Source organism: Eucalyptus grandis, chromosome 2 (assembly GCF_016545825.1).
Source record: "Eucalyptus grandis isolate ANBG69807.140 chromosome 2, ASM1654582v1, whole genome shotgun sequence".
Taxonomy (NCBI): Eukaryota; Viridiplantae; Streptophyta; class Magnoliopsida; order Myrtales; family Myrtaceae; genus Eucalyptus; species Eucalyptus grandis.
Genome location: NC_052613.1, coordinates 40,930,284 through 40,957,990, shown reverse-complemented (window position 1 = coordinate 40,957,990; position 27,707 = coordinate 40,930,284). Strand labels below are relative to the sequence as shown.

At 37.4% G+C, this 27,707-nt stretch overlaps 1 protein-coding gene across 1 annotated transcript in view; it reads left to right on the top strand.

Moving 5' to 3' along the window:
- The first annotated feature begins 242 nt into the window (after window positions 1-242).
- Window positions 243-27,707, top strand: part of LOC120286215 (uncharacterized CDP-alcohol phosphatidyltransferase class-I family protein C22A12.08c-like) — a 38,184-nt gene continuing 10,719 nt past the window's right edge. Inside the window, exons 1-4 of the mRNA XM_039306035.1 lie at window positions 243-462; window positions 575-838; window positions 1,347-1,420; window positions 1,535-1,575. Of these exons, the coding sequence (XP_039161969.1) occupies window positions 799-838; window positions 1,347-1,420; window positions 1,535-1,575 (155 nt within the window). The 5' untranslated portion in view covers window positions 243-462; window positions 575-798. The remainder of the gene's footprint in view (window positions 463-574; window positions 839-1,346; window positions 1,421-1,534; window positions 1,576-27,707) is intronic.

Here is a 27,707-nt window from a genome sequence, read left to right as displayed (position 1 = left end):
AGGTTCCGAGACAAGGAGCCCAAATTACTAGGCCCGAAGAGAAAAATACAACAAAAAATGAAAGAACTAAAGAAAACAGCCCAAAAACGTTCACCAAAATCAAGCTTAACCGTTGAGCTCGGATCCGAAGGAAAGGCCGATGCGTTATCGAGGCCCGCCCATCATTTCACTGGGCCCAATTCACGGCCCCTGAACATCGAACGAGAAGACGCTGCGCGATTGCGCCATTCTCTCTCTCTCTCTCTCTCTCTCCTCTATTCTCTATGGACTGTTGAAGCTCGTTCCGTTCTTCTTGGAGCTTCATCTCCGGCGATTCGAGCTCCTCGATCTCCCGAAGCGATTCACCGCGAACAGGAAAATGAGGCACCGGCTTTTCACCATCGCCTCGCGGAGTCGTGGCAGAAAGCAGCCGTCCCCGCTCGCCTCGCGCTTGTTTTCGCGGCTTAGCTCGCAATCGGATCGGTGCGTTCCGGTCATGCTTCGACTACGCTCGTGATATTCTCCGATGTTCTCTTTTTCTCTTCTTCTTCTTTTAGTCCGTGATCGAATCGACAAACGTGGTTTCGTCGTGCAGGCCTTCGTTTGGCATCGCCTTCGACATCGACGGCGTGGTCCTCCTCGGTCACACTCCCGTCCGCGGTTCTCCCCGCGCGCTGAGGAGATTGTACGACGATTCTGCTAAAGCTTTCGCCATCGCTTGCTGATATACCTGCGAGGCTTGTCTCATGCTGGCGATCGTGCTGTTTCATCTGTCTTCCAATGTTCTACGTTGCGAACTGATTGCTACCGAAATTTCTGATGGACAGTAAAGGGCGGCGGATATCGAGATTCGTATCTGGTATTTGTAAACTGCTATCACTTACTTTATGTTCTACATCTTTTCAGGAAATTTGAAGATACCTTTCGTGTTCTTAACAAATGGTGAGTGTTCGAAATTGCTTAAATGTGTTAGTAACCTTTACTATTACATTTCTCACTTTCGATGTGTGTTAGCGAATGTGACCGTTCCTATAGAGTCATCACCGGTGAGTGCCGTGATATGATGGTCAAACTAAAGTTTTCAAGTTGCATCCTGGGCATCATACGCTTATTGTGGTTGATTATTCACTTTCAGCAAGTATTGGTACTTTTAAGATCTAACAGTAATCGTTTTGATGATTTTGAGATTGCCGCTATCTTATGTTTAAGTCATTCAAGCAATTTGAATATGTGACGCCTTTTGAGATGCCCTTACCTATAATCATATAATAGGTTACTCCCTTGAAATAATTAATTTCACTTGTTAATTCCTGACGAAGCGATAATTAATGTTTACTGCACACTGCTAATAGCAATGGCTGATGCAGGAGGTGGCTTTTCTGAATCCAAAAGAGCCCAGGGCTTAGGTCAACTACTAGGAGTCAACATTCTACCTTCACAGGTAGTTCATCTCTTGTGTTACAAAATCTGCTTGCCCTCACGATTTTGCTTGTTATAAGGTCCAGAACTACTTTGTTTCGTTTTTCTCTCATATTTTGACCAAGATAATTTGCAGGTCATACAGGGCCACACACCTTTTAAACAACTGGTAAATAGGTAAGGATTTGTTGGATTATCTCCATGACCAATGTCCAATGAGAAATGTGGCACGCTAATGTAAATCGGGACTGAGCATTTTCGATAACATTTGCTTTTTTCATCTATCTCACTCATGATTATTAAAATCTGGGATCACGAAATAAAATATTGTGCATGTGTATTATTAGCTTAATAAGAATTCTCCTGTACAAGAATTATTTATAGGTACACAATTTAGTAGGTTCAAAACTGTGAAATTGGACTTTATTGAATGCACACATCTTGTACGTGTACGTGGATATCAAAGAACACATCTAATATCTTTCATCTCATGTGCTTTCTTCTTGGAAACTAGGGAAATGCACTACCTATATTATATTATATGAATTGAAAAGACATGGAAGAGTGCGTATGCATGTACTAACTATCTGTCTCTCTCATCTCTCCTTGCATGTACGTTGGGGTGAGTTGATGGTAGGTTCTTAAGTAAGCGAATCATGTGCATGTTCACTTCTTTGGTTTAGAGATTTTAGATACATGATCCTCTGGAAAGTCATGGTTGAGACTGCAGATCATTGATTCCACCATGAAAACATTCAGAAGTATGGTATATCGTGTAATCACTTAGGCCTTGTTCGGTTCACCTTGGAGTAATAAACATGAAATGGAATGCTATTGCAGCTCATCTATAGATGGATTTATGATCATATAATCAAAGTGCCTAGTTAATGGATACTCCTAATGCAAAACTGGATTGCTCGGGTAGAGGTGGTACTGGGATTCCTAGGAGGAAAAAACATTCATGAACCCAACACGCTTAGTACTCTTGAGATTCATAAATCTTCAAATCCTAGAAAGGCAGAACTCTCTCTCTCTCTCTCTCCATTCATCATCTTCAAATCCTTCCATGGGAGTTTCGCCTGCCTCTTGATTCCATGGCCCTCACATTCCTCTACTAGGTGAAATTATTTCTCTCTCTCGCTATTGTGAAACTTGTGTGGTCTGTTAATGGAGATGCCACTACGTACATCACATTGGCTTGGGTGGGGATATAAAGTTCCATTAACACACTTGGCTGAGTTGCATTCACTCCATTTGTTCTCGTGATTGGGTCTTTGACTCAAAAAACAATAAGGATAAGAATATCACAGCTGTGAAGTAGTTTGAAGTTGTTGGAATATAATACTCGAACACGATCGAATCTTGCAATTTATGTTAACGCAAAATCATTAGAGAAATAAACGAGAAATAATAAGGACATCGGAAATTTATGTGGTTTGGTCCGAGTATTAGTATCTACGTCCACGGGGAGAACTAGTAGCAAATAATCCATTATAATTGGAGAATTAGAGTTTACAATCTCTCACACGCTTGAGTGTTTCCCACACCTAGATTTAAGTCCAAACTAAAAATGTTTATAAATAAACAATTCACTTGAACATAAATTTACTGCACAAAATTTCCGTGCATTCAAGCTCAAAGTACCGCGCATTCAAGGTCAAAATAAAATGCTCTATGTACGCCAATCCACGTATGTATAGCTTCGCATTCTCTACCTCTTCAAGGGTTGTACGGCGTCTATACGTGTGGATGTGCGGCTTTTTTTTTTTTTTTTTTTTTGTAGGGCTTCACTTTCCTTTTCCGCTGAAAACATGCCTTTTATATTGTGTGTGTGCCCAAAATCAAAACTTTGACTTTGCCCCACCTTGGATTCTTTTCTCCAATATCAATTCTTCTTCTGCCTTCTTCTGCATGTACAAAAAAAAAAAAAAAAAAAGAGAGAGTAGATAACCCTTAATTTTTTTTCTTTATTTTATTTACTCCTTTGTGCAAATATAAGGAATCCAAAAAAAGAAGGGCTTATTCATCCAATTTAAAATCTACTTGAGAAATCTTTATCAATAAATTCGATTCATCAAATCGTTATACGAATTCAAATTTGAGACATTAATTTAACAGAAGTTACATGGGAATGGCTTTATCTTCATTGTTGCAGATTATGTGTGAAATGCTTGACTCACAATATCTTGAGGAGCTATATGTAATGTGTTTGTGAAATGCTTGTGTGAATTGTATGATCATTTTAGATGACAATAATCGGGAAATTGTTGGGGATCGTATGTGGTTCTTCATTCTGTTTCTATCCCTAGTTTTTCATTAGCCACTTTGGATATGTGGATTGGAGAAATATTTCACATTCCATTTCTGACATGTTTTTACCTCACTTTGCATCTCACATCTGACGTTTCTCCCTCCATTTGTATATTGAAACCGGACAATAGAGAATGAACCCCACATCTAGGAATTCGATTGCTTAGATTGAGATTCCTTTTCATGATTCCAGAGCAATGAACCAAACATGGCCTCAAGTGGTTTTGAGCTGTCAGCGTGGATAATCCTCCCATACTTATGTACCTTGATTTGCTATACTTTGGGGAGAAAATTCCAAATAAGGACCCAAAGTGAATCAATTTTCTCAAATAAAAACCTAAAGTGAACTTTGTGTCAAATAAGGACCCGAAGTGGATTAATTGTTTCAAAGAATGATCTAAAGTGAATTTTGTGTCAAATAAGAATCCGAAGTAATTAAGTTAATTTCTATTAAAGACCTTAGCTCGTCAGCAAACATTTTCCATCGATTAAAATAGGGGCAATTTTGTTAGAAATTTGTGATTGTAAAAAAATGGAAAATTCTAAATTAATTAAGTTTAGGTTATTTATTTAGATGTTTACGTTTTCTTCTTTCTTCTCCCTCGCTATTCCTCAACCAAATCGCTGCTTGGTTGTCATCGTGACTCGATTCTCGTCGCTCCTCGCCTTGCTCGATTGGCGGAGAATTTGGGTCTCCGCAAACAAACAAAGAAATGGTTTTCTTCTTGTTTTTTAATGCGTGCTTCAATAGGTGGAGAATTTGGGTCTTCGACTTTGTGAAGGATAGGTACAAGGAATGGGGAGAACTTTTTGGTCTTTGACTTTGTAGGGGACGGGTACAAGGAACGGGAAGACCGTAGAAAACCTATGGTTTTTTTTTGCTATTTTAGGATTTGTGAATTTTCCTTATAATTTTTTTGGACAAAATTGTCCAAACTTCCATCGTCAGAATTGTCACATGCTTGATAGCCGACAAAGCTCAGGTTCTTATTTGGAATTGATTCAACCACTTCGGGTTCTTATTTAAGACAATGAGTTCACTTTAGGTCTTTATCTGACATAAAGTTAATTTCAAGTCCTTATTTGAGAAAATTGATCTACTTCAGATCCTTATTTGGAATTCCCTTTTCCTTATAACTTTTTTGGACAAAATTGCCCAAACTCCTGTCGTTAGAAATGTTACATGCTTGATGGCCGACGAATATTTAGTTGACTAGCAAACTTAGGTTCTTATTTGGAATTGATTCAACTACTTCGAATCCTTATTTGAGATAATGGGTTCACCTTAGGTCTTTATCTGGCATAAAATTAATTTTGGGTTCTTATTTGAGAAAATTGGTCCATTTCAAATCCTTATTTGGAATTTTCCCTACTTTGGGTGATCGGTCAATTCTAAATTGGTTGGATGAAACATGACTGAACCTTTTCCTTCTTCAGCCTAGCAAAATGTCAGTATTTCCAAAATATGCCCAATTGAAAGCAACTTTTATGGGGAATATGTCTTCTCTCCAAATTTTCCAAGATTAAAAGTGCATCCAAAAATTGCTTACCCCAATTGAACTCTTTTATGTTTACCTATGCAGGTCCTAGACACTGTGGAGGACACTGTCAACTTTATCTTGAGAAAGGAGAGCGGTCTTGACACAAAAGATGCCTTTTTCTTTCGGTGGTATTTGAACATTATCAATTCTTTGGAATCCAACACAATCTTTCCATTATGTGTTTTTCCATATCTTTATTAGTGACTATTAGTCGCTAGTCTTCTGTGCATTTTGGTTATTGCGTTTCATGTATGTCCTTCCCCAAAGGCAGGCAACATCCCATTTGAATCAAGTAGAATTGAACATATAATTTATGGTTCTTCTTGCTCTTTTCTCAACTGATGCAATGTCGATGACGTACTTGATTTTTGGGAGATGTCCCAATCTTCCTTCTTACATGTATATGCAATGTGACATAATTGGGACAATTTTCCATAAATGTCAGGATATCATGTTTATTTGATGAGAGACCTATTAAAATGGGCTATAAGTCTATTTTTTTTTTAATTATATGAATGATTTAAACTTAAAATAATATGGGTGTTAATTAAATTCATAAATTACTCTCACTTTAGTTTGAGTATGAATTTTCTTAAATTAGGTTAAATATGGAAGTGTTTTATATATATAGGTCAAGTCAAATATGAGTGAGGTCGTGTATGAGTAAGTTGATTTTTATTGTATGAAAATGAGTCAAAATGAATAAAATATGTCAATTTGAATTGATTTTTTATTAGATTCAATTTATGCATTTGTCGGATCTATCTAGTGGTCTTTTCTTGTGGCATTGGATCATTATTGCGACACAGGGGTAGCAACAGACCCAAGAGTCCGAAAGTTGGGGGTTAAAAATGATGTGATGGCGAATCAAGTCCGAAGGATAAGATTCTAAACACACACGATCGTGGCCGACTGTGACAAGACGACGGACTTTGCCATTACGTCGTTTTCCCCACGTTTCATCGTTTAATTCCATCGTTCTAATTAGCTGGCGACATGGCTGTTTTTTAGTATTGTTCGGACATGAGTCCCATGACCATATAAGAGAGATGTAGGCAAGAATGAACCAACACGAGGAGTGAGATTAGTGACTTTTTGATGTGTCCATCTAAGACAGTTTAAGTTCAGGAGGATTTTAGAACATTTTCCTACGTTTTTACAATACTCGAAATAGAAACAAATTGGCAGTGGGTCTCTTATATCCTTAGCAGGTCGGCTCTAAAATAAGTTTTTCTGGACTTTATTTTGGATAGTAGAGTGAATTTATTTTTTAGGTCACGTCTGTAACCCCATTGTGCATGAAATGTTATTGTATGTTCTATAAATCTCATGTCGAAACCAGTTCAACAATTGATCCCGGGGGCCATAGCGAGATCTATTGGATTAACGATCAAGATGATATTGGGTCACACGTTTTGTAGAGCATATAATAATTTCTCATTTCAGACCTGATTGTTTTTCTTGGCCCTTCACCAAAATCTTACCACCTTAGATTGTGAATAGTCAGAATAGTCAAACATGTATATCATTTCAATGGGCCTAAATCCCAGCTCCGGACCATCACACATGAAGACCTGATCGAGCCTAGACAGTAGTTGAAGTTCGTCCTGTTCTTCCTGGAGCTTCATTTCTAGTGGTCGCTGGCAACCAGCCGAAGGAAGAAGGGAGTGAAGAAAAAAAAAAGAAAGAAAGAGAAAAGGAAAAAAAAATATAAAAAGAAAAATAGGAATACAAATCGAAAAAATATTCAAATATTATTAAAAATTATCCACGTCAAGCACCGACGGTGTTCATTTTAGTGTTGGGTAGCCAATTTTGATCGGACAAATTGAATTGATATAAATATAAAATATTTAGCACTTAATTGATTAAAAAATATTTATAATTTAATTAGTACAATTATAATAGATTTATGATTCTTTTGATAATTTTTACGATCTTTGGCACGTGAATAAAATTTCCCAACTATTTGTCCAGATGCTTCAATTATTACACTACACCCTCAAAAAAGACAGGTGATGCATTGATTAAAACACTTACCCAACCCACCCTGTGAGGGAGGTAGCGGCGCGGGGCATATATAGGGCTATGCTCCACCAGGCAAAAATTCTCACTTCTTTGCAAATCATGTAAGCATTGGCGCAACATCATTCACCGATTTTCTTGGTTCTTCTTGTGAAGGTATATGTGCAAGCACCTACTTCCACTCATATTATATCTCGCTGAATTCCATCTTGAATCATTTCAATCTCGCGCTCGGACCATATGATCAATTCATCATGATAAAAGAGTAAATTGGCTCTCGGATTGATGCTTCATAATATGTTTGTAGACTCACCGCTCGCATTGAACTACCCCCATAGAGTTTTCTTGATGGAGAATAGTAACTATCCACAAATTCATCCGAGTTTCCAGAACTTTCCTCCTCCATTGGGATGGATCGATCCGAATTCCGTATCATCCGATGACAATAACATTCCAACGTTGGTTATTGTTGGTGTAGTCATTGTTGTCATCATGCTTTGTGGTTTCCTTTTCTACTACATCCGGAGGCGAGTGAAGGCGGCGGCGGAGGTGGCGGTGGAGAAGGCGGCGGAGGCGGAGGCGGCGGCAGCGGTAGCGGCGGCGGAGGCGGGGGTGGCAACGAAGGCAGCGGGGAGGCAAAGGCGGGGGTGGCAAAGGCGGGGGCGGGGGCAAAGGCGGCGGGGAGGCGGCGGTGGAGGCAAAGGCGGCGGGGGAGGAAGCGGTGGAGGCGGCGGCAGAGGCAAAGGCGGCGGGGAGGAAGCGGCAAAGGCGGCGGCGGAGGCAAAGGCGGCGAGGGAGGCGGCGGCGGCGGAGGCAAAGGCAGCGGCGGAGGCGGCGGCGAAGTGTTGGGGTGGCAATGGCTGGTGGGGTGAGAAGTGCAAGCATGGAAGAGTACCGGCTTGTCTAATCTAGACAATAAATGAGACATAAATTACAATAGTCTTTCTTATCTTATTGAATGCTTATGAATTTAGAAGCTTGTATTTATGTTTGAGTGTGAAACTTGAATAATGCATGGTGATAGATCGTCTAATCTACTATACAATGTTGGAGATTCGATGCAATGAATAACTTTTGTGTTAGAGGCTTTTTCGAATTTCTTCTTATAATACATGAGCAGTTTTATGGTCATCAATAAATAAATTTTTGAATTATAACGAATTATAATTATTTGCATTTTTTCGTAATTTCTATACAAAATGTCGTAAATCGACCAATCAATCCAACATAATAAAAGAGTCCTTGCTCTTGGTGGAGAACCGTTTGACATATTTGCTCTATTATTGCCTCATATTCTGAAGAGAGTCATCGGAACTAAGTCAGCTAGTGATACTGGCAAAATAGAACGGATTATTTTATTTGATTTTTTGGGTGGGCTTCGTACTCCAATCTGTACTGGGGAACTATTAATCCCAACTCGAAATGAAGTGCCGAGGAAGGACATATCCAGGAAGTGTTCCGTGAGTGAATGGAAGTGCGATTGTGACATATAATCTTGAGAGTTTGACGATCAATGGATGAGACGACATCAATTGTTTCTCATAGGATCTAGCTAACGATTCCTTAATTTATATCGGTTTTGTTGTGGCTACTGTTTTCCATTGCCAAAAGATGGAAATTGGAAGAGCAAAAGGAGCAGTGGGATGGGATCCTTATGGTTTATCTAAAGAAATAAAATCCAACTGATGACGCCTAATGAAACCCCACATTGCCTTCTTAGTAACTTCCATTGTTCATCGATGTAATTAGGCTTAGCCTTGTTGCCCTCTAAGGGACCATGCGCTAACTTGCAAGAAATCAAAATCAGTATTTTGTCTTTCCCATGTACTATAAACTTCTTTATGACGCAAAAAACAGAAAAGTAAAAAGATAAACAATTATAAAAAAATTATCGGGCTTAGACATTGCACTACTAGACGACCACACCACCAATCAAACACGAGGCTTGATAGAGTCGGAAGATAAAGCAATCGAATGGCATGACCAGGCTATGCAGAAGGTATAGTATATGATTAGGAAAAATAGAAAGAAACATCTTACGTAACAAGTTAAATGAGTAGAATTGAGCTTTTAATAATGGAGTTGAATCGAGTTCGATTTCGAGCCGTATATACTATATTGAGTTGAGCTTGAGCATAGGGATTTGAAACCGAATTTTGTTCACATTCACGATTCAATGTCAAAGCGTTGATTTCAAGTCAGACTTTGCGTAGAAAAACTACTTCAAATCAATAAATAGCTCGATCGCATCTTTATACTTTTTTTGTTAAATGAAATACCTTATCTTACTGTCTTTAGGGCATTGACCCACTAAAAATGTATGATAGTTCCATCCCTACATGTTGACAAGTATGATGCGAGTCGTCTTCACAATTTCACAAGCCTCCTCCGAATCATGAACATATCCAATCGAAGCACGACTCCTGAAAAATAAAACTGCAATCAATCTTGCAAGAAAGTTTGAAAAAAGGAATAAGATGATAAAATTATGCAATCAAACCAACCAGTTGTGTTTAATCTCTGTCAATGAATACTATGTGCAAGAACACAGATAGAGGCTCTTCTAAATTTCTCGAAAGATACTTATGAAAGTCAAATATATAGGTCCAACTGCGTTTGTTGAGATGGAAATACGATAAATGATCTATATATAAAAGGAACCAGTATCATATAAAAATATAAATCTCGTGGGAATTTCTCACATCACCAAATGCAAACATTTTCATATCGAAGCAACATCCCCCTGGTCATTAACTCATACCATACCTGCTACATGAGATAAATAAGATATTCTACGTGCTTGGTGCCTAATCTGCCTTAGATAAAAGCTTCCAAGATAGATAAACATGTTATTACCAGAAATTGACCAAGGCTAGTTATAAATCAATAGATAAGCCTTCCCTCTTCCTTTTCCCCTTTCTATTTAGCATAGTTATACAAGAAGGATAATGAAACAATATGTTTCATAGGTATTTCACAATTTTGATGAAAACTAATCTGTTCCCAATCCAGCGAAATTAAGAACTTTTCAAGCATACAATCGGCTAAATTATTGTGGAAGTTAAAGCCAAGAGTCAACCTACGAATCAAAATTCAAAAGAGTGGCAGAAATTGACTTTACACTCTACCTGAAATAAAATCTTCACGATTGAAAAATAAATTCTGGAGTGATCGACTACTTTAATTCCTATTTTAAGTGACTTTCAAACTGCCCAAAAGTAGGGAGGATGTACAAATAGATCATCCACCAATTAGATTTCCATTGTTTTTTTTAGAATAGAAAATCTTAAGGAATAGAAAAATGTGTGGGGGTAACATGCACAACATAAGTTCGGTTTTCCTCACTAACCACTGCAAACAATTCATGTTGGTACCAACAAACCGAGTTTTAGCTCAAACCTCACTAGGTACATGAGGTTAATAGGATATTTTATGGGTCTGACATCCATTTAAAATATAATCTTCCTCATGACACAATAAAAGAAAAAGGAAAAGAAAATGAGAAACAATGTCATAGTATCGAAAAAGTACCAGGCCTAGACAATGCTAAACTAAATAACCACCCTACCCATCAAACACTAGGTTGGATGGCCATGCTTTGCAGAAGGTATGGTTTTTCAATGAATTACTCATGAAAACACGTTTCAGGTTCACAAAGCCTCGTCCTATTGACTACAAATCATCCAATTAAAATTTTCTAGTGACATCAAGTAGACAAAGCCTTCCCTCTCCTCTTTTCCTTTTTGTTGTTTATTGACCTGCTATTTCTCTTCTATTCAAAATTGTACATGCCTACAGACGTCTCATCAGGTCAAATTTTATAGATCACAACCTCAAAACCTTCTATATTGGTACTTATCGAGATTCAACTAGTAAGTTTTCATGTATATCATAGATGATTGAGTAAAAGTATGGTATGAGTTATCAAAAATAAAAATAGAGAGAGAGAGAGAGAAATCCTATGTAACGAGTTAAATGAGTAGAAGAAAATAACTCTACTCCACCCCAGTTAACTTGGTGGACCACGTGACCTATGCTCTAAGACTACATCCTTTACATATGATGAGCAAATTATTTGCAACGCATGAAACATTGAAAAGAACTTTTTTAAATAATAACAAACTGAACGATGACATTTCTTCTGGATTACTGAGGCTCTTCCACTTATTTTGATACCACCTGACCTTGTCCCCTAGCTTATCCAAACTTTTGGAACTTTCTCATGGAAGGAAAGGAAAGAAAAAGTTGAAAAAGGAGTAGAAAAAGAAGAGAAAAACGAGAAAACACAATTGGGTAATAAAATGAAAGAGATCAAGCTGAATGCATCTTTATCTGTCAATGACATCTTCATTGGTCCGATAACAATAAGTAAACTGAAACACCAAATCTCTCTTCAGTTAATCAAATGTCAACTACATGGTTTCTATCTTCTCCGCGTGCCCTCTCTCTGTCCTCTCTCCTGTACTCCGCGCACGAGCCGCCCATCTTTCTTTTCTTCTTTTTTGCTTTGACTTTTTCACCTTTTTTCTCTTTTTTTATTAATGTTAGCTGGTCCCCACAGAGGCGGATCCGGCCAACCAAAATATCCAGTACAGTCCCTAAAAGAAAGCATGACCGTCAATTTGATTGTTAGATGACTTATCAAACTTAACGACACCATTGGAAATTTACCGACTTTGAAATGAAATAGTGAATAACCACATTCTCTGAAATTTTACAAGTATGGCAAATAAATTGCCAACAGTATAGTAGGTCTCGCAGCATTGTACTGAATTTGTAAGCTCCAATTTCTACTCCCTCTCCTTATCATTTCGATTTTTTTTTCATTTACTGATGATCTCTAACTACTCTTTCTTAAAGTTCCTTTTTCATGTGATGAAAATGAAACTCATTCTGCGTTTCAACTCAAATCGGATGGTTGAAACAAAGGAGCCAAATAGGAATGTTTGACCAGGAGTAGTTAATTAGGATATTTCATATGAACGTAAAATTGCTACCTTAAAGAAAAAGAGGAGGGAGGTCAGTGATGCGGTTTAATAGTTAGGATTTTTTCTAAATAAAGTTTCTGAGCAGGTCATTTCTTTGATATGTGAATATGAAATGGTTGAGAGTTGTAGAAGGTGGTCGCGACAACACGTCATGAAAAAAAAAGTAGTGGTTATACGAGTAAAACAATCAAATGATATGGGACGGTGAGGAAACAGTTGAATCACAGAGTTGTTTATGGAGGCCTATAAGGACAAACCACAAGTTAAACGGAGCTTGCCATCAAGTGCCTGCAACAAGAAAAATTGAAGCACATCAAGCGTTCTTGAGATCTATCTCTTTACTAAGTATTGATCCTAAAAGCTAGCAATGGTGCCAAAAATATTTGTATACACATGGAAGAAGTGATTGTACAAAGAGAGAATGCAATTGTCTAGGTGAGAGACAAACTATGCGAATGATTATTTGTAAACACTTGGAAGCGTGGTTAATAATTTTGGGGAACATGTGTCTACTGCGCTATGTGCACAAGGTGTAAGAATGGCTATTGGAAGAGATCTAATAATTATTTAGTCTATAGTGAGATAATCATAGAAAGAATCGCACTATACAAAGTTCTTGGCATTTGCAATGTTGGCTCAAGTAGTGGATTTCAACCTGATTGGGCTGCTGGAGCTAAAAGAGAAGGCATATCCTAATTGAAAACTTTAAGCTCTATAAGTTTCTTGTTACAAATATCAGTTTAATTGTATATGAAAAACAACTTTTAAATAAAGGGCCGGTTCTAGAAAGATCGATATTTTTACATACATAAAAAAGCACTTCACTTCCTCTTTTATATATTTGGACCTAGTGATATGGAGTAAGTGTCAAAGGTGTCAAATTTTGTAATACCATAGTCATGTGACTTGCAAGCCTTGTCAATAATTTAAAGGATTTTACTAAGGACAAAGAAAAAAATCATACTTACCAAAAAAAAAAAGAAGAAAAAAATCATTATTTTTGAATTTTTTTTATCAGAAATAGAGATGGATTGTAAAGCTTTACACTGTAATTTAGTTTTTGCCATTAGAGTTGAATCAAGTCTAATGCAAGCATATATATTGTATTGAGTTGAGCACGATCATGGGATTGAAAAACCTAAATTGTCATGTCTTCAAGATAATTACACAATCTATCCTAAAATTGTTATAACGATTGAAACTATGAAGGTATAAACTCTTTAATTGAATCAATGTAATCTTAAACTTATCAGAAAAAATACAATAAAAGATTTCTGCTAAGTCCTGTCGAATTGATCTAATATGGCACTTCAGTCATTTTCGGCTGTCTAAGTATAACGACAACACAGTAACATGATTTAAGCACCGACAAAAGACATAAAGTCAATAGGCCTTTTTTCTTTTTTTGGAATTTAATGCTCTCACTGGCGCTTTACCGTAAGCCCACATACAAAAGAAAAAAAGGGAGAATCCATCCTTTTCCGAAAGTAGATGCCCTAGTGGAATTACCGCCTATCACTTCCATGTCATCAATGAGGCTATCCAATCATTCATTTTTCGTTAAAAGATGATGATCACGTGCTTCTGTCGGCCGGCGCTCAAGGCACTTGCATCTCCATAATTTTCTCCGTTTGTTTGTTTGTTGATGCGATAGCTATGAAAAATGATCAATAAAGCCCTAAATATATAGTATTGATATTAATTCAATTGTAAATATTTTAATTAAATTAATTCAATCATAAATTTTTTACATTGATAACAATTCAATTCATCCGATTAATTTTGATCGGCCGGCACTAATGTGGACGTCGACCGTTTGACTAATGTTGGCACGACAATTTTATTTTTATTTTTAATTTTTCTAATTTTTTAATTAATCTTTCCTTTTAATTTTCTTTTTCCTCTTCTTCCTCATTGGATTCCTTGTAGTGGTTGGCGAGGGTCACGAGCAAGGTGGCTTCTCCCAGATTCGGGCGAGGCTAGCCTCACTTGGGCCTTGTCGCGGGTGAAGGACCGCTTTATTGCCTTTTGATTTGGATTATTCTACAATATGCACGAGCTCACAAAAGCACATGGGCTTGAAACATAAGTTCGAAAGAAGATAGGTGTGTAGATCTTGGAGTCGTCGATCGCTCGTTGAAGCAATCCGTCAATCCTTTCACCGACACGTAGCTTTTCGATCTCGAAAGACATAGATCCCAACATAAGTTAAGCTATGGTAGAGGAAGTCACTGTGTCTAATGCGAGTGTCGGGTCCTCTAAAGCTTAGAAACAATTGGTATTTTCTCCATTAACAAAGTAATGGAGTGTTGGAAAGTTCAAAATTGTTATAACGAAATTTGAAAATACGAAGGTATAAACTCTTTAATTGTATCAATGTAATCTTAAACTTATCAGAAATAATGCAATAAAAGATTTCAGCGAAGTCCCGTCGAATTTATCTAATATGGCACTTCAGTCATTTTCGATTGTCTAAGTATAACGACAACACCGTGACATGATTTAAGCACCGACCAAAGACATAAGTGAATAGGCCTTTTTTCTTTTTTTGGAATTTAATGTTCTCACTGGTGCTTTACCGTAAGCCAACGTACAAAAGAAAAAAAAAAGGGAGAATCCATCCTTTTCCGAAAGTAGATGCCCTAGTGGAATTACCGCCTGTCACTTCCATGTCATCAATGAGGCTATCCAATCATTCATTTTCTCGTTAAAAGATGATGATCACGTGCTTCGTCGGCCGGCGCTCGGGGCACTTGCATCTCCATAATTTTCTCCGTTTGTTTGTTTGTTGGTGAGATAGCTATGAAAAATGATCAATAAAGCCCTAAATATATAGTATTGATATTAATTCAATTATAAATATTTTAATTAAATTAATTCAATCATAAATTTTTTTACATTGATATCAATTCAATTCATCCGATTAATTTTGATCGGCCGGCACTAATGTGGACGTCGACCGTTTGACTAATGTTGGCACGACAATTTTTATTTTTATTTTTAATTTTTCTAATTTTTTAATTAATCTTTCCTTTTTCTTTTCTTTTTCCTCTTCTTCCTCATTGGATTCCTTGTAGAGGCTGGCGAGGGTCACGAGCAAGGTGGCTTCTCCCAGATTCGGGCGAGGCTAGCCTCACTTGGGCCTTGTCGCGGGTGAAGGACCGCTTTATTGCCTTTTGATTTGGATTATTCTACAATATGCACGAACTCACAAAAGCACATGGGCTTGAAACATAAGTTCGAAAGAAGATAGGTGTGTAGATCTTGGAGTCGTCGATCGCTCGTTGAAGCAATCCGTCAATCCTTTCACCGACACGTAGCTTTTCGATCTCGAAAGACATATATCCCAACATAAGTTAAGCTATGGTAGAGGAAGTCACTGTGTCTAATGCGAGTGTCGGGTCCTCTAAAGCTTAGAAACAATTGGTATTTGCTCCATTAACAAAGTAATGGAGTGTTGGAAAGTTCAAAATTGTTATAACGAAATTTGAAACTACGAAGGTATAAACTCTTTAATTGTATCAATGTAATCTTAAACTTATCAGAAATACTGCAATAAAAGATTTCAGCTAAGTCCCGTCGAATTTATCTAATATGGCACTTCAGTCATTTTCGATTGTCTAAGTATAACGACAACACCGTGACATGATTTAAGCACCGACCAAAGACATAAGTCAATAGGCCTTTTTTCTTTTTTTGGAATTTAATGCTCTCACTGGCGCTTTACCGTAAGTCAACGTACAAAAGAAAAAAGAGAGGAGAATCCATCCTTTTCCGAAAGTAGATGCCCTAGTGGAATTACCGCCTATCACTTCCATGTCATCAATGAGGCTATCCAATCATTCATCTTCTCGTTAAAAGATGATGATCACGTGCTTCTGTCGGCCGGCGCTCAGGGCACTTGCATCTCCATAATTTTCTCCGTTTGTTTGTTTGTTGATGCGATAGCTATGAAAAATGATCAATAAAGCCCTAAATATATAGTATTGATATTAATTCAATTATAAATATTTTAATTAAATTAATTCAATCATAAATTTTTTTACATTGATAACAATTCAATTCATCCGATTAATTTTGATCGGCCGGCACTAATGTGGACGTCGACCGTTTGACTAATGTTGGCACGACAATTTTTATTTTTATTTTTAATTTTTCTAATTTTTAAATTAATCTTTCCTTTTTCTTTTCTTTTTCCTCTTCTTCCTCATTGGATTCCTTGTAGTGGCTGGCGAGGGTCACGAGCAAGGTGGCTTCTCCCAGATTCGGGCGAGGCTAGCCTCACTTGGGCCTTGTCGCGGGTGAAGGACCGCTTTATTGCCTTTTGATTTGGATTATTCTACAATATGCACGAGCTCACAAAAGCACATGGGCTTGAAACATAAGTTCGAAAGAAGATAGGTGTGTAGATCTTGGAGTCGTCGATCGCTCGTTGAAGCAATCCGTCAATCCTTTCACCGACACGTAGCTTTTCGATCTCGAAAGACATAGATCCCAACATAAGTTAAGCTATGGTAGAGGAAGTCACTGTGTCTAATGCGAGTGTCGGGTCCTCTAAAGCTTAGAAACAATTGGTATTTTCTCCATTAACAAAGTAATGGAGTGTTGGAAAGTTCAAAATTGTTATAACGAAATTTGAAACTACGAAGGTATAAACTCTTTAATTGTATCAATGTAATCTTAAACTTATCAGAAAAAGTGCAATAAAAGATTTTAGCTAAGTCCCGTCGAATTTATCTAATATGGCACTTCAGTCATTTTCGAGTGTCTAAGTATAACGACAACACCGTGACATGATTTAAGCACCGACCAAAGACATAAGTCAATATGCCTTTTTTCTTTTTTTGGAATTTAATGCTCTCACTGGCGCTTTACCGTAAGCCAACGTACAAAAGAAAAAAAAGAGGGAGAATCCATCCTTTCCGAAAGTAGATGCCCTAGTGGAATTACCGCCTGTCACTTCCATGTGATCAATGAGGCTATCCAATCATTCATTTTCTCGTTAAAAGATGATGATCACGTGCTTCTGTCGGCCGGCGCTCAGGGCACTTGCATCTCCATAATTTTCTCCGTTTGTTTGTTTGTTGGTGCGATAGCTATGAAAATGATCAATAAAGCCCTAAATATATAGTATTGATATTAATTCAATTGTAAATATTTTAATTAAATTAATTCAATCATAAATTTTTTTACATTGATATCAATTCAATTCATCCGATTAATTTTAATCGGCCGGCACTAATGTGGACGTCGACCGTTTGACTAATGTTGGCACGACAATTTTTATTTTTATTTTTAATTTTTCCAATTTTTTAATTAATCTTTCCTTTTTCTTTTCTTTTTCCTCTTCTTCCTCATTGGATTCCTTGTAGAGGCTAGCGAGGGTCACGAGCAAGGTGGCTTCTCCCAGATTCAGGCGAGGCTAGCCTCACTTGGGCCTTGTCGCGGGTGAAGGACCGCTTTATTGCCTTTTGATTTGGATTATTCTACAATATGCACGAGCTCACAAAAGCACATGGGCTTGAAACATAAGTTCGAAAGAAGATAGGTGTGTAGATCTTGGAGTCGTCGATCGCTCGTTGAAGCAATCCGTCAATCCTTTCACCGACACGTAGCTTTTCGATCTCGAAAGACATAGATCCCAACATAAGTTAAGCTATGGTAGAGGAAGTCACTGTGTCTAATGCGAGTGTCGGGTCCTCTAAAGCTTAGAAACAATTGGTATTTGCTCCATTAACAAAGTAATGGAGTGTTGGAAAGTTGGAAATTGTTATAACGAAATTTGAAACTACGAAGGTATAAACTCTTTAATTGTATCAATGCAATCTTAAACTTATCAAAAATAATGCAATAAAAGATTTCAGCTAAGTCCCGTCGAATTTATCTAATATGGCACTTCAGTCATTTTCGATTGTCTAAGTATAACGAAACACCGTGACATGATTTAAGCACCGACCAAAGACATAAGTCAATAGGCCTTTTTTTTTTTTTTTTGGAATTTAATGCTCTCACTGGCGCTTTACCGTAAGCCAACGTACAAAAGAAAAAAAAGGGAGAATCCATCCTTTTCCGAAAGTAGATGCCCTAGTGGAATTACCGCCTATCACTTCCATGTCATCAATGAGGCTATCCAATCATTCATTTTCTCGTTAAAAGATGATGATCACGTGCTTCTGTCGGCCGGCGCTCAGGGCACTTGCATCACCATAATTTTCTCCGTTTGTTTGTTTGTTGGTGCGATAGCTATGAAAAATGATCAATAAAGCCCTAAATATATAGTATTGATATTAATTCAATTATAAATATTTTAATTAAATTAATTCAATCATAAATTTTTTTACATTGATAACAATTCAATTCATCCGATTAATTTTGATCGGCCGGCACTGATGTGGACGTCGACCGTTTGACTAACGTTGGCACGAAAATTTTTATTTTTATTTTTAATTTTTCCAATTTTTTAATTAATCTTTCCTTTTTCTTTTCTTTTTCCTCTTCTTCCTCATTGGATTCCTTGTAGTGGCTGGCGAGGGTCACGAGCAAGGTGGCTTCTCCCAGATTCGAGCGAGGCTAGCCTCACTTGGGCCTTGTCGCGGGTGAAGGACCGCTTTATTGCCTTTTGATTTGGATTATTCTACAATATGCACGAGCTCACAGAAGCACATGGGCTTGAAACATAAGTTCGAAAGAAGATAGGTGTGTAGATCTTGGAGTCGTCGATCGCTCGTTGAAGCAATCCGTCAATCCTTTCACCGACACGTAGCTTTTCGATCTCGAAAGACATAGATCCCAACATAAGTTAAGCTATGGTAGAGGAAGTCACTGTGTCTAATGCGAGTGTCGGGTCCTCTAAAGCTTAGAAACAATTGGTATTTGCTCCATTAACAAAGTAATGGAGTGTTGGAAAGTTGGAAATTGTTATAACGAAATTTGAAACTACGAAGGTATAAACTCTTTAATTGTATCAATGCAATCTTAAACTTATCAAAAATAATGCAATAAAAGATTTCAGCTAAGTCCCGTCGAATTTATCTAATATGGCACTTCAGTCATTTTCGATTGTCTAAGTATAACGAATACACCGTGACATGATTTAAGCACCGACCAAAGACATAAGTCAATAGGCCTTTTTCTTTTTTGGAATTTAATGCTCTCACTGGCGCTTTACCGTAAGCCAACGTACAAAAGAAAAAATGGGAGAATCCATCCTTTTCCGAAAGTAGATGCCCTAGTGGAATTACCGCCTATCACTTCCATGTCATCAATGAGGCTATCCAATCATTCATTTTCTCGTTAAAAAGATGATGATCACGTGCTTCTGTCGGCCGGCGCTCAGGGCACTTGCATCACCATAATTTTCTCCGTTTGTTTGTTTGTTGGTGCGATAGCTATGAAAAATGATCAATAAAGCCCTAAATATATAGTATTGATATTAATTCAATTATAAATATTTTAATTAAATTAATTCAATCATAAATTTTTTACATTGATAACAATTCAATTCATCCGATTAATTTTATCGGCCGGCACTAATGTGGACGTCGACCGTTTGACTAATGTTGGCACGACAATTTTTATTTTTATTTTTAATTTTTCTAATTTTTTAATTAATCTTTCCTTTTTCTTTTCTTTTTCCTCTTCTTCCTCATTGGATTCCTTGTAGAGGCTAGCGAGGGTCACGAGCAAGGTGGCTTCTCCCAGATTCGGGCGAGGCTAGCCTCACTTGGGCCTTGTCGTGGGTGAAGGACCGCTTTATTGCCTTTTGATTTGGATTATTCTACAATATGCATGAGCTCACAAAAGCACATGGGCTTGAAACATAAGTTCGAAAGAAGATAGGTGTGTAGATCTTGGAGTCGTCGATCGCTCGTTGAAGCAATCCGTCAATCCTTTCACCGACACGTAGCTTTTCGATCTCGAAAGACATAGATCCCAACATAAGTTAAGCTATGGTAGAGGAAGTCACTGTGTCTAATGCAAGTGTCGGGTCCTCTAAAGCTTAGAAACAATTGGTATTTGTTCTTTACCAAAAAAAAAAAAACAATTGGTATTTGCTCCATTAACAAAGTAATGGAGTGTTGGAAAGTTCAAAATTGTTATAACGAAATTTGAAACTACGAAGGTATAAACTCTTTAATTGTATCAATGTAATCTTAAACTTATCAGAAATAATGCAATAAAAGATTTCAGCTAAGTCCCGTCGAATTTATCTAATATGGCACTTCAGTCATTTTCGATTGTCTAAGTATAATGACAACACCGTGACATGTTTTAAGCACCGACCAAAGACATAAGTCAATAGGCCTTTTTTCTTTTTTTGGATTTTAATGCTCTCACTGGCGCTTTACCGTAAGCCAACGTACAAAAGAAAAAAAAGGGAGAATCCATCCTTTTCCGAAAGTAGATGCCCTAGTGGAATTACCGCCTGTCACTTCCATGTCATCAATGAGGCTATCCAATCATTCATTTTCTCGTTAAAAGATGATGATCACGTGCTTCTGTCGGCCGGCGCTCAGGGCACTTGCATCTCCATAATTTTCTCCGTTTGTTTGTTTGTTGATGCGATAGCTATGAAAAATGATCAACAAAGCCCTAAATATATAGTATTGATATTAATTCAATTATAAATATTTTAATTAAATTAATTCAATCATAAATTTTTACATTGATATCAATTCAATTCATCCGATTAATTTTATCGGCCGGCACTAATGTGGACGTCGACCGTTTGACTAATGTTGGCACGACAATTTTTATTTTTATTTTTAATGTTTCTAATTTTTTAATTAATCTTTCCTTTTTCTTTTCTTTTTCCTCTTCTTCCTCATTGGATTCCTTGTAGTGGCTGGCGAGGGTCACGAGCAAGGTGGCTTCTCCCAGATTCGGGCGAGGCTAGCCTCACTTGGGCCTTGTCGCGGGTGAAGGACCGCTTTATTGCCTTTTGATTTGGATTATTCTACAATATGCATGAGCTCACGAAAGCACATGGGCTTGAAACATAAGTTCGAAAGAAGATAGGTGTGTAGATCTTGGAGTCGTCGATCGCTCGTTGAAGCAATCCGTCAATCCTTTCACCGACACGTAGCTTTTCGATCTCGAAAGACATAGATCCCAACATAAGTTAAGCTATGGTAGAGGAAGTCACTGTGTCTAATGCGAGTGTCGGGTCCTCTAAAGCTTAGAAACAATTGGTATTTTCTCCATTAACAAAGTAATGGAGTGTTGGAAAGTTCAAAATAGTTATAACGAAATTTGAAACTACGAAGGTATAAACTCTTTAATTGTATCAATGTAATCTTAAACTTATCAGAAAAAATGCAATAAAAGATTTCAGCTAAGTCCCATCGAATTTATCTAATATGGCACTTCAGTCATTTTCGATTGTCTAAGTATAACGACAACACCGTGACATGATTTAAGCACCGACCAAAGACATAAGTCAATAGGCCTTTTTTCTTTTTTTGGAATTTAATGCTCTCACTGGCGCTTTACCGTAAGCCAACGTACAAAAAAAAAAAAAAGGAGATTCCATCCTTTTCCGAAAGTAGATGCCCTAGTGGAATTACCGCCTATCACTTCCATGTCATCAATGAGGCTATCCAATCATTCATTTTCTCGTTAAAAGATGATGATCACGTGCTTCTGTCGGCCGGCGCTCAGGGCACTTGCATCTCCATAATTTTCTCCGTTTGTTTGTTTGTTGATGCGATAGCTATGAAAAATGATCAATAAAGCCCTAAATATATAGTATTGATATTAATTCAATTATAAATATTTTAATTAAATTAATTCAATCATAAATTTTTTTACATTGATATCAATTCAATTCATCCGATTAATTTTGATCGGCCGGCACTAATGTGGACGTCGACCGTTTGACTAATGTTGGCACGACAATTTTTATTTTTATTTTTAATTTTTCCAATTTTTTAATTAATCTTTCCTTTTTCTTTTCTTTTTCCTCTTCTTCCTCATTGGATTCCTTGTAGTGGTTGGCGAGGGTCACGAGCAAGGTGGCTTCTCCCAAATTCGGGCGAGGCTAGCCTCACTTGGGCCTTGTCGCGGGTGAAGGACCGCTTTATTGCCTTTTGATTTGGATTATTCTACAATATGCACGAGCTCGCAAAAGCACATGGGCTTGAAACATAAGTTCGAAAGAAGATAGGTGTGTAGATCTTGGAGTCGTCGATCGCTCATTGAAGCAATCCGTCAATCCTTTCACCGACACGTAGCTTTTCGATCTCGAAAGACATAGATCCCAACATAAGTTAAGCTATGGTAGAGGAAGTCACTGTGTCTAATGCGAGTGTCGGGTCCTCTAAAGCTTAGAAACAATTGGTATTTTCTCCATTAACAAAGTAATGGAGTGTTGGAAAGTTCAAAATAGTTATAACGAAATTTGAAACTACGAAGGTATAAACTCTTTAATTGTATCAATGTAATCTTAAACTTATCAGAAAAAATGCAATAAAAGATTTCAGCTAAGTCCCATCGAATTTATCTAATATGGCACTTCAGTCATTTTCGATTGTCTAAGTATAACGACAACACCGTGACATGATTTAAGCACCGACCAAAGACATAAGTCAATAGGCCTTTTTTCTTTTTTTGGAATTTAATGCTCTCACTGGCGCTTTACCGTAAGCCAACGTACAAAAGAAAAAAAAGGGAGATTCCATCCTTTTCCGAAAGTAGATGCCCTAGTGGAATTACCGCCTATCACTTCCATGTCATCAATGAGGCTATCCAATCATTCATTTTCTCGTTAAAAGATGATGATCACGTGCTTCTGTCGGCCGGCGCTCAGGGCACTTGCATCTCCATAATTTTCTCCGTTTGTTTGTTTGTTGATGCGATAGCTATGAAAAATGATCAATAAAGCCCTAAATATATAGTATTGATATTAATTCAATTATAAATATTTTAATTAAATTAATTCAATCATAAATTTTTTACATTGATATCAATTCAATTCATCCGATTAATTTTGATCGGCCGGCACTAATGTGGACGTCGACCGTTTGACTAATGTTGGCACGACAATTTTTATTTTTATTTTTAATTTTTCCAATTTTTTAATTAATCTTTCCTTTTTCTTTTCTTTTTCCTCTTCTTCCTCATTGGATTCCTTGTAGTGGTTGGCGAGGGTCACGAGCAAGGTGGCTTCTCCCAGATTCGGGCGAGGCTAGCCTCACTTGGGCCTTGTCGCGGGTGAAGGACCGCTTTATTGCCTTTTGATTTGGATTATTCTACAATATGCACGAGCTCGCAAAAGCACATGGGCTTGAAACATAAGTTCGAAAGAAGATAGGTGTGTAGATCTTGGAGTCGTCGATCGCTCATTGAAGCAATCCGTCAATCCTTTCACCGACACGTAGCTTTTCGATCTCGAAAGACATAGATCCCAACATAAGTTAAGCTATGGTAGAGGAAGTCACTGTGTCTAATGCGAGTGTCGGGTCCTCTAAAGCTTAGAAACAATTGGTATTTTCTCCATTAACAAAGTAATGGAGTGTTGGAAAGTTCAAAATTGTTTTAACGAAATTTGAAACTACGAAGGTATAAACTCTTTAATTGTATCAATGTAATCTTAAACTTATCAGAAATAATGCAATAAAAGATTTCAGCTAAGTCCCGTCGAATTTATCTAATATGGCACTTCAATCATTTTCGATTGTCTAAGTATAACGACAACACCGTGACATGATTTAAGCACCGACCAAAGACATAAGTGAATAGGCCTTTTTTCTTTTTTTGGAATTTAATGCTCTCATTGGCGCTTTACCGTAAGCTAATGTACAAAAGAAAAAAGGGGACCACCGCTTGTGGTGGTTACGCTGGATAAGAGCCTTCGCGAAGTCTGCCCAGGACGGAAGGATTCGAAACCCAGCGTATGCCTTTGGGGTGTTAAGTGTGGCGCCAGGGTGGTGGGTCCTTCACTAGTGTCACCCTAGGTTTGCTCGGCCGGCTGTCGGCTGTACAAGGTTCCTGGGCCGTCAGAAAAGAAGAAGAAGAAGGGGGAATCCATCCTTTTCCGAAAGTAGATGCCCTAGTGGAATTACCACTTGTCACTTCCTTGTTATCAACGAGGCTATCCAATCATTCATTTTCTTGTTAAAAGATGATGATCACGTGCTTCTGTTGGCTGGCGCTCAAGGCACCTGCATCTCCATAATTTTCTCCGTTTGTTTGTTTGTTGATGGGATAGCTATGAAAAATGATCAATAAAGCCCTAAATCTATAGTATTGATATTAATTCAATTATAAATATTCTAATTAAATTAATTCAATCATAAATTTTTTTACATTGATATCAATTCAGTTCATCCGATTAATTTTGATCGACTAGTGTGGACGTCGATTGTTTGACTAACATTGACATGACAATTTTTATTTTTATTTTTTCTAAATTTTTAATTAAACTTTCCTTTTTTCTTTTCTTTTTCCTCTTCTTCCTCATTGGATTCCTTGTAGTGGTTGGCGAGGGTCACGAGCAAGGTGGCTTCTCCTAGATTTGGGTGAGGCTAGCCTCACTTGGGCCTTGTTGCGGGTGAAATACCGCTTTATTGCCTTTTGATTTGGATTATTCTACAATCTGCGTGTGCTCGCGAAAACACATGGGCTTGAAACATAAGTTCGAACGAAGATGGGTATGTAGATCTTGGAGTCATTGATCACTCGTTGAAGCAATCCGTCAATCCTTTCACCAACACGTAGCTCTTCGATCTCCAAAGGCACATATTCCCAACATAAGTTAAGCTATGGTAGAGGAAGTCACTGAGTCTAATGTCGAGTTCTCTAAAGCTTAGAAATACTTGGTATTTGCTCCCCATGACGTTCTTTCATCTGAGCTCACCATAGCAGTAGCTTGCTCTGCTTGGTGGATCTCTCTCTTTCTCTCTCTCTGACTGGATGTTCTTAACAAAGTAATGGAGTGGTTATAAGAAAACCACTTTAAATGCCATGGGTCTGCGAGAACATGGTTGAATCAGAAAGTCATAGTATTTTACTACGAAGACCATAAAATCAAATGCTATTAGTCCATGAGAATCGAAGTAAACAAAAGACCAAAATTGCTTGGTGAACATACCATTCGAATTCTTAAAATTTTATGAAAATAGATGAAATTGACTGACGATAATGAGGAGTGTGTTACTGTGGAATTTGTAGATGCGATGAAAAAAAATGTCTGTCGAGGGAGAGGGAAGGGAGGAATTGATATTTGGAAACGCGTATTCCACGCCCAACATAGCCGGCTTGTTCTGTTTAACTTTAATAAACAAATAAAGAAACAGATCTCAAAAAGATCTCTTTAACTTGAACTTGAACTGTTCTGAGTGGACCTTTTCTGAACTCAAATTTGCACACGATGGTACCAAATTGCAGTGTTCAATTGAAGTTGATACCAATCTACTCGCTCTCCTTATTATGTTAGATATTTCATTTGCTAATGATCTCTAAACATGGTACGGACAGAAGCGCTCTATAATTGTTATCGAGACATGCCCTCTTTTCTCTTTGCTATCGACTGAATTGGACTATATTGAAAGAGGAGAGGGAAATATCAATATTTGATCAGGAGTAGCTAATTAGGATTTTCATTTGAGCATAAAATTATCAACTTAAAAAAGTGGGGGAGAACAAGGAATTTGCTGGACAACATTTTTGACTGGATCATCCCTTTGATAGGTCAATACGAAATGGCTACAAGTCGTGGAACGTAGCTGCGTCAACACGTTCGAGGCAACAATGGAGTGGTTCTGGGAAAAGCAAGTAAAAGATGTCATGGGCCGATGATGACACGATTGGGGCAGAAATCATATTTTTTTCACGACGACGAAGGCCATAAAATCAAATACTATTGGCCGATGAGATAAAAAGAATCAAAGGTGCCGATGAGGACGCGATTGGGACAGAAATCATATTTTTTTCACGGCGATGGAGACCATAAAATCAAACGCTATTGGCCGGTGAGACAAAAAAAAAAATCGAAGAGTCCGATGAGGACGCGATTGGGATAGAAATCATATTTTTTCATGACGACGAAGACCATAAATCAAAGATGCCGATCAGGACGCGATTGGGACAGTAATCATATTTTTTTCACAACGACGAAGACCATCAAATCAAATGCTCTTGGTCGATGAGACCAAAAATCAAAGGTGCGGCTGACGCAAGCTTTCGGCATTGAGTGCAGGGTCAGTCAAAGGAAAGTGCGGAAATTTTCCCTTTCTTGATGGATTTCCAAAATTATTGATACATAGTTGGAGTGAACCGGCAACAATTCATCAAAAATTAACCTAATTCAGAATTAATTTCTCCTCCCAAGATTAAATGTGACCAAAATCGACTCAATTTCAATAATAACTGGCAATATATTCCTACAGTACAATCTTGTAATGAGTTAATATAATGCCAAAATAATTAAAAAAAGACAAGCAATTTTTACACATAAAATTCTATGCTAAAAAAATCACAAACAGTCCAAAAACTTTCACTATACACAAAGGTTCTATCATCATAAAAGTAAATTAACATAAGTGAAGCAAGAAATCCTGATTATAATAAGAGAAACGAAAGGTAATTTGGAGAAGGTTTTGAATAAATAAAGTCAATCGACTCGTCTTTCTTGATCTTACGAACAAGGAGCCTCTCTCTCTATTCCTTTTTGCTTTTTTGACTTTTCTTTCTTCTATTTATTGATGTTAGCTGGGTCCCACAATTTTATTGCAGTCGATAAAAGAAAAACATGACCATCAATTTTATTGCCAAATAACCTATCAACAACTTAACAGTACCATTAGAAATTTGTCGGCTTCGAAATGAATTAGTGAATAACCAACTCTTCAGAAATTTTACAATCTTCGTATATAAATTGCAAATGCCATAATGATCTCACAACATTGTAGTAAATTTGTAAACTTACCAACTTCTGCCCGCTCTCTTTATCATTATAATTTTTCCATTTGCTAATTATTTCTAGATATCCCTTCTAACGTCTCTTTTTTGCGTGATGAAGTGAAACTCATTCTACAATCAACTTGAATTGAACACTTGAAACATGAGAGGTTTTATTGGAGGCCTAGAAGGACAAACCACAAGTAAAACGTAGCTTGTCATCGAGTGCTCTTGCAACAAGAAAAATCAAAGCACATTGAGCGTTTGTAGTCAATTGAGTTTTGATCCTCAAAGTTAGCGGGTGCCGAAATCATTTGTATACACACGGAAGAAGTGGTTGTACTTAGAGAGAATACAATTGTTTAGGTAAGAGACGAAGTGTGTGAATAATTACTTGTAAACACTAAGAAGTGTGGTTGATAATTTTGGGAAAATATGTCTACCATACCGTGTGCACAAGGTGCGAGAATAGCTGTTGAAAGAGATCTAATAGTTATTTAGTCTATAGTGACATAGCCATCGAAGGAGTTGAGTCCACGCGGTACAA